Source organism: Lampris incognitus, chromosome 14 (genome assembly GCF_029633865.1).
Source record: "Lampris incognitus isolate fLamInc1 chromosome 14, fLamInc1.hap2, whole genome shotgun sequence".
Lineage (NCBI taxonomy): Eukaryota > Metazoa > Chordata > Actinopteri > Lampriformes > Lampridae > Lampris > Lampris incognitus.
In genome coordinates, this window is record NC_079224.1 from 46,484,252 (window position 1) to 46,492,073 (window position 7,822).

At 47.1% G+C, this 7,822-nt stretch overlaps 1 protein-coding gene across 1 annotated transcript in view; it reads right to left on the minus strand.

Annotated features, from left to right (window-relative positions):
• The window catches only part of marchf11 (membrane-associated ring finger (C3HC4) 11), a 29,339-nt gene extending 28,038 nt beyond the window's left edge, over positions 1 to 1,301 (minus strand). Inside the window, exon 1 of the mRNA XM_056293936.1 lies at positions 1,017 to 1,301. Coding sequence (XP_056149911.1) covers positions 1,017 to 1,301 — 285 coding nt within the window. The remainder of the gene's footprint in view (positions 1 to 1,016) is intronic.
• Between the last annotated feature and the right edge of the window lie 6,521 nt (positions 1,302 to 7,822).

The following is a 7,822-nucleotide window of genomic DNA, read 5'->3' on the forward strand; positions in this document are numbered from 1 at the left end:
GCTTACATTGGTGGCAGCGGCGGGATCCGGAAGTGTGCAGATCCTCAGAAGTCTCTTCGGAGCGCGGGAAGAACAAAGCGCGAGGGTGCGCTTCCGGGAGAGGCTGACGACTGTAAACTACTAATAAGACACGTTAGCCCCTAGCTAACGGGTCTGACCCTTTAGTCGAGCGGTTAGTGATGCCGCCTTATGGTGCAGTACACCCCGTATCGAATCCCGCACCGGGCAAGACAACAACCGGTTACACATGTTAAATATAATTTAGGTGTATAATGCAAATAATGATGAAATAAAAGTGTTGTCAGTCTGCCAGCAGCATTACATATTGGTTCAAATGGTGAATGGTTGGTTCCTATCTGAATACATATACTTCCTGTCTGAATACATATACTTCCTAGGTGAATACATATACTTCCTGTCTGAATACATATACTTCCTAGGTGAGGGGCGCCGGCCGAACCATACCTTATGTAAGCCCTCGAACTTGTGGCGAGCAGGTGACCTGAGGCTGCTGTCTGATTGGTTTCTCCAGGTTTTCCAGGGGGCTTAGTTCTGTGCCGCCCCGGACACGCCCACTTTTATTGGCAGTGAATTGGTATTGTTTTAATCTTTTTTGATCTAATGTGACTGGACAGTTCTCGTGGCTGTCAATCGTGTTCACAACCACCACCACGCCTCGTGTGGACTGTCAATCATCCACCGTCTACCAACCCTGCTAGAATCTATTGGCTACACTGTCCTTCTTAATAACTCTGTGACTGTGTGGACACTAAAGCAGCTGTCAGGTGTGCTGCACCAAGGTAAACTGCGCCCCCCCCCCCAAAAAAAAATCTGCAGTTTTTCTACCATGACGTAATCATGCCCTGTTGGATGTGTCACGTAGGTCAAACTCACTTTGTCTGGTAGAAGGTGGGGGCATGCTCGCCATGCTACAACAAGAGTTCAGGGCACTTTAAAGCCCTGCTTCAAGCTACGTGCTACCTTGAGAGAACACAGGAGAGTCTGGGTCTGTTCACCTGTTCAGCTCCTTGGAAACAGATCCGGCAGATGGGAGTCGGGATGCAGTTGTCGCTGCTGGTTGAATCCAGACTCTGCGTTTTGCTGCAGCCGCCGGCCCCCTCCGGCCGGGCGGAGCAGCCTGCGCCGTCCTGCTCCTCATCCAGCGTGCCTCCGCTCTCCTCATCCAGCCTCCCGTCTCCCCCAGCGCACACCGCCGGAGCACGCTGCTCCTCCTCCTCCCAGGTGCCGTTGGCCGCGATAGCGCCTCCCTGTGGCTCTCCCTCCGTCTCCTCTGCGCTCATCCTAAAATGACAAGTCGGGGTCAAATCGCATCGACGCCGTCCTGCGTTTCACATCCTCATCAGCCGCACCGCCACGCCGGAATGTGCGCGTCCCCAACGCAGCGCGCTGCGGGCGGAAGGACTCCGCCGTGAACGCGGAGCCGTGCACGGAGCCGGGCGGAATGCCGACGCGGACGCGGGGGGTGTAGGGCGCTTCGGCCGGGCAGGCCGGGGTGCACGGCCGGCCGCTCCCGGGCTGTGTGCCGGTGGTCGGTCGAGCAGGGCGCCGCACGCGTTCCAAAGCCGCGGCGCTCATTTCCAAACGGCCTCCATGCGACGCGGAAGAAGACTCCCCTGCCGGACTCCGGATCTCCTCCCCGTCGGTCGCTTCTGGGGCGTTTCCAAGGAAACCGGCGACTTGACGAAGGAGATAACTTTCCACACGCGCCACCGGTCACGTTCCCTGGATGACGGAGAGCGCGCGGTCACTGACGGCGCGTCCCGCACGTCTGCCGCCGCACGAGCAGCGCGCAAAAGAGGCGAAGAAGAGAGGAGACGCGTCACATGAGCGGGGCGGTCCGCGGGGAGGATGAGGAGGATGTTGAAACGGAGGGTGGGAGATGAAGAACAGGTGTAATGCATCAGGGAGGGTGTAGGCAGCGTCATCCGTCAGTCAGGGCTCATGTAGTAACTATCAATATGCGTATGGGTGAGATATGCAGAATCTACTCCCACTACTACTACTACTACCAGTACTACCACCACTACTACTACTACTACTACCAGTACTACCAATACTACTACCACTACTACTACTAGTACCACTACCACCACCACTACTACTACCACCACTACTACTGCTACCACTACTGCTACCACTACTACTACTACTACTACCACTACTACTACTACCACCACTACTGCTGCTACCACTACCACCACTACTACTACTACCACTACCACCACTACTACTACTACTACTACCACTAATACTACTACTACCACTACTACTGCTACCACTACTACTACTACTACCACCACTACCACTACTACTACCACCACTACTACTACTACCACCACTACTACTGCTACCACTACCACTACTACTACCACTACTACAGAATATACTGTATTAGTGAGAACAGATGTACATAAACAATACAATATGTAGAATAGATGCAGCTTAATGTACTAGTGGGGATGTGTGTAATATGCGTGGGATGTGAGACTATATGAAGCATATCAGTGAGAATATATATATATATATATATATATATGACTGCTAGGATAGGCTCCAGAACAGAACCAGAACACTTTATTCATCCCGAGGGGAAATTGGGTTCTACTACAGACACTCACACTCCAGTAAGAAAAAAACTAACAAGATAACAAGAAAATAGAAACAAATAGAAACAAGAAAACAGAAACAAATAGAAATAACAGATACAATAAGAAATAGAAATAAGAACAAAATACATCAGCAAGCATGGAGCACATACCAGCCTATCTATACTGCACTAGCGCAGCACACCACCACAGCAATAAGCGGTGTGCAGAATGGATGTAGAGATATATATATATATGTGTGTGTGTGTGTGTGTGTGTGTAGTTAATGTAGGATTTTATATGTGAAAATATATTCTGTAACATGTATAGTATAATTTATCAGTCGGGTGATGTAGCGCTCTGCTAACTGCTAATGGACTGTTGTAACTTGTTTTGGAGAGAAGAGTGTGCTAAATGAGTAAGTATACATGTGGATGTACACGTACTTACGTAAGTATACATGTAGATGTACATGTACATGAGTAAGTATACATGTAAATCAGTAAGTAGCTGTTGCATCTAGAAAAGCGCTATATAAAATGCAACTTGATTGGTTGATTGATTGGTTGGTTGATTGATTGATGTGAACGTGGATATGAAAGCACGCGGCCGGGCCTTGAGGATGGGTGCAGTGTGAGGTGGTGACCCACCGGCTCTCGTGCCGTGTTATACACCATGTTACTAGGAAATGACTGAGTTATTTCCGCCTGGACATTCAAATACATAATGTGAGTTGAGTTCTGAGTTAAATATTGAAAATAAGGCATGTTTATTTATATCGCACATTAATTAATTCACAATGCTTTACACAGAGGCCTGGAAAGACGTTAGATAGGCGATGCAGAGCTGGATAAAGACATCAAATAAGAACATTTAAAGATGAAGGACGGATTTAAAAGATACAAGGAAAGTAGTGGTACCACAGATAAGTGTGAAAAATAAACATGTAAATTAATAGTCAAGTAGAAGCTAGTGCAAATGAGAATAATGATGGTAATAATAATAATAATTATTATTATTAATAATAATAATGATGATGATAGAACATGTGGGTCTGTTTGACACCAGTCTTTCCAGCCATTAGGGGTGTGACCAAACCTTTTACACCCCCAGAAAACATTAGAAACTGACATGTAGTTGTTGTGTTAGTCCTTGTATTAAGACAGCTGTCAATCAGTCTGGGAGTGACAGCAGCTCCCTGTGCTGTGCGTTGTAGTTTGGGTTACATGTAAATTGAGGACTGGACCTTTAAATGTAACTGTGATGGCTTTGGGACAAGGTCTTCGGTTTGGACTGTGACGGTCCTCGTCTTGTCGGTCGTGTCTCTCTGTGTGTGGAATTACCTTGTTGTGTTTCTCTTTTCTTTGGATTCAAAATATCGCCACCAGTTGTCATGTTGTTTCTGTTAAAACATCCAATCAATGCAGCCAGTTAAAACTAAGATAATAATAATCATAATAATAATAATCACTATTTATTTATATAGTACTTTTCAAGACAAAGTTACAAAGTGCTTTACAAGACAAAGACAAAAGTGGTCGACAAACAACGACAAAATTTCTAAAGACAGTTTAAAAGTCAAACAATTTTGGGGAGGAGATATAAAAGCGAAACCAGCCGCATACGAGGAAAATAAAATAAGTTAAATAAAATAGCTCATAAGAATTAAATTAATTAATAGATTTGACCAGAAATGTAAAGCGCTTTGAGCAGCTGTTGCAGCTAGAAAAGCGCTGTATAAAATGCAACTTGATTGATTGATTGATTGATTGATTGGATAATCAATAAATAAATAGTAATACAATATAAACTAGATAAACAAATAATACATAAAAATAAACAAATAATAAATAAATAAATTCACACCACAAATCCTGAATAAGCGCACTTGTATACTTGCTCATGCACGCGCTTAGGCAGTGGCGGCTGGCCAGTAGAGGGCGCTCTACTGACCAAGAGATGAAAATCTACTTAAACAGGTTAAATATAATTTAGTTGTATAATGCAAATAATGATGAAATAAAAGTGTTGTCAGTCTGTCAGCAGCATTAAATATTGGTTCAAATGGTGTTTGGTTGGTTCCTGTCTGAATACATATACTTCCTGTCTGAATACATATACTTCCTGTCCGAATACATATACTTCCTGTCTGAATACATATACTTCCTGTCTGAATACATATACTTCCCGTCTGAATACATATACTTCCCGTCTGAATACATATACTTCCTGTCCGAATACATATACTTCCTGTCCGAATACATATACTTCCTGTCTGAATACATATACTTCCTGTCCGAATACATATACTTCCTGTCCGAATACATATACTTCCTGGGTGAGGGGCGCCGGCCAAACCATTCCTTTATAAGCCGTCCAACTTGTGGCGAGCAGGTGACCTGAGGCTGCTGTCTGATTGGTTTCTTCAGGTTTTCCAGGGGGCGCAGTTCTGTGCCGCCCCGGACACGCCCACTTTTATTGGCAGCGAGTTGGTATTGTTTTAATGTTTTGTGATCTAATGTGATTGGACAATTCCCGTGGCTGTCAGTCATGTTCACACCCGCCACCACGCCTCGCGTGGACTGTCAATCATCCACCGTCTACGAGCCCTGTTAGAATCTATAGGCCACACTGTCCCTCTTAACGACTCTGTGAGGGTGTGGCCATTAAAGCAGCTGTCAGGTGTGCTGCGCCAGGCTAAATTGCGCCCCCCCACCCCAAACATTTTTTGGCACCATGCCGCCACTGCTCTTAGATGGTCTTTTCTTGGTATTCCCAGGCGTGGTGTCCCACATCTGGATTTCCCAGCTTGGCAGTGTTGTGCTGCATGTGTAATGTGAGTGTTTGGCCTGCACACCGAGCATCACTACCTGCATGTGCACGTGCAGAAGAAACCCCGACTTGGAGGTACGTCTTCTGTTCAGCTAGGACTTTCACTGAAACCGTGTGAATCCTCGTCTAAACCGGAACAGCTGAGTGAAATCCAAACTGCATAACCTCGAGGAAGAGGCAGGAGACTGTCTGGGTGACTGATCAGTGTCGTGTCTGTTATCTTCCGCCGGACCCGCCCGTCAGCCTGCGGGAGGCGGCTGGAGGAGGAGGCTGCTGTTCCAAGAAGAACCGGCCTTATTTTGAGGATGTCTACGGCTTTCCGGGGAGCGGGCCAGTAATGGACTCTAATGCAGCAAAGGAAATTACCCACTCACGTCCAATCACTACCTAGGAGGCTGCGATCGATAGCAGGTCCCCCCGGGCTATGAGGCAGATCAGGGAAATGCGAAGAAGAGGAGTGAGCGTTTTTTTTCCCCTTCCTTTCTGTTCTTTTTTTCGGGGTTAACACGTGCTGTGTGAGAATGAAGGGAACGTGACGGGGAGTGAATGGAGGGGGAGGCTAAAAGTGGACGGTGCTTTTTTTGTCGTGACGGTCGTTTTCCATTTTGGAACATGAGGATGTTTCTCCTCCGGGACAGACGCAGTCCGAAGACGTGACGTCATACCAGCGGGACAGGGCCGAGGCTGTCGCCTGTCAAGACTTCCACCTGCAGATCCACATTTTGGTTTTCTGAACGGGGCCACGTCTTTGTAAATGCTGGACTTGTCATTTTGGATCCAAATACTGAATGTGACTTCATGAATGACAGATTTGCATAGATGCATAGATGCAACACACACCTCTGCACTGGAGGACTGTGTCCAATTGAGACAACAGAGCACCCACACACACACACACACAGACACACACCTGTAAATGCATATAAACAGGCAGACAGACATGTTTGTCTTGATGGACTGTCAGGCTTCGCAGGAAGTCCAAGAGCGAAGCCATGAATCCTCAGACGTCTCCTCTGCACCGAGCACTGGGCTCAGAATCACTTCCTCCCGCGACCATTCCGTCCCACTCCACTTTGCTAATGCCTCTCAACCCCGCCCCTACGTCATCCTGATCCATCTGTCTCCTCCCGACAGCCGGCGTGTCTGCTGGGCTCCTCTGCCGCTCCTGCCGGAGTTGTCAGAACGAGAGCAAAGTGCCCCGAACCCCTGATACCATCCAACCACCCGACCCGCAAACAATCAGCCTGCACAGGAAAGTGGACTGCGAGCGTAAGACGTGAAGACCGCACGTAAATGGAGCAGCAAGGGCTCATTAAAGGGGTGGGGGAGTGGGGTGGGGGGGCTTGTTCGCCACCAAGTCCGGTTGTCTTTCCATGACATCATTGATTTGGTGCAAAGAGGAAGCAACTGCTCTGTGGCAGAAAAAAAAGAGAAAGAAGAGTGGTATCATCATACTTGAAGACTGATGAAAGCCAATGGGCTCAAAACCACAGAAAAACAATCACGAGACATGTTTGTTTATGCATGAAATACTGACCTACATGTAGTATCTGGTGCATTGTGTCACAATCACTATTCATATGAGCTATGGTATAAGGAGGCATATATCTGTCTGTTGTGTGCATGATGATGTGTTGCATACTGAAAACCCAGGTGAAAATCCTAAAAAATATGTATATAGCACATTTATTTGATTAAAATGCAACACAGTGCAGCACAATGACACCACTTTCATCTAAAGTCAAGCAGAACTCTGATGCACAAATGACCAGAATAAAACTGGTTGTAATTATGACGTGCTTGCAGAACTGTGCACGCCATTTTCAAAGCAGCAGCTTAAAATGGGACGGGAGAGAGTCAGAGCCAGGCTTCACACCATTACAGGGTTAAAATGGGACGGGAGAGAGTCAGAGCCAGGCTTCACACCATTACAGGGTTAAAATGGGACGGGAGAGAGTCAGAGCCAGGCTTCACACCATTACAGAGTTAAAATGGGACGGGAGAGAGCCAGAGCCAGGCTTCACACCATTACAGGGTTAAAATGGGACGGGAGAGAGTCAGAGCCAGGCTTCACACCATTACAGGGTTAAAATGGGAGGAGAGAGTCAGAGCCAGGCTTCACACCATTACAGGGTTAAAATGGGACGGGAGCGAGTCAGAGCCAGGCTTCACACCATTACAGGGTTAAAATGGGACGGGAGAGAGTCAGAGCCAGGCTTCACACCATTACAGGGTTAAAATGGGACGGGAGAGAGTCAGAGCCAGGCTTCACACCATTACAGGGTTAAAATGGGACGGGAGAGGGCCAGAGCCAGGCTTCACACCATTACAGGGTTAAAATGGGACGGGAGGGAGTCAGAGCCAGGCTTCACACCATTACAGAG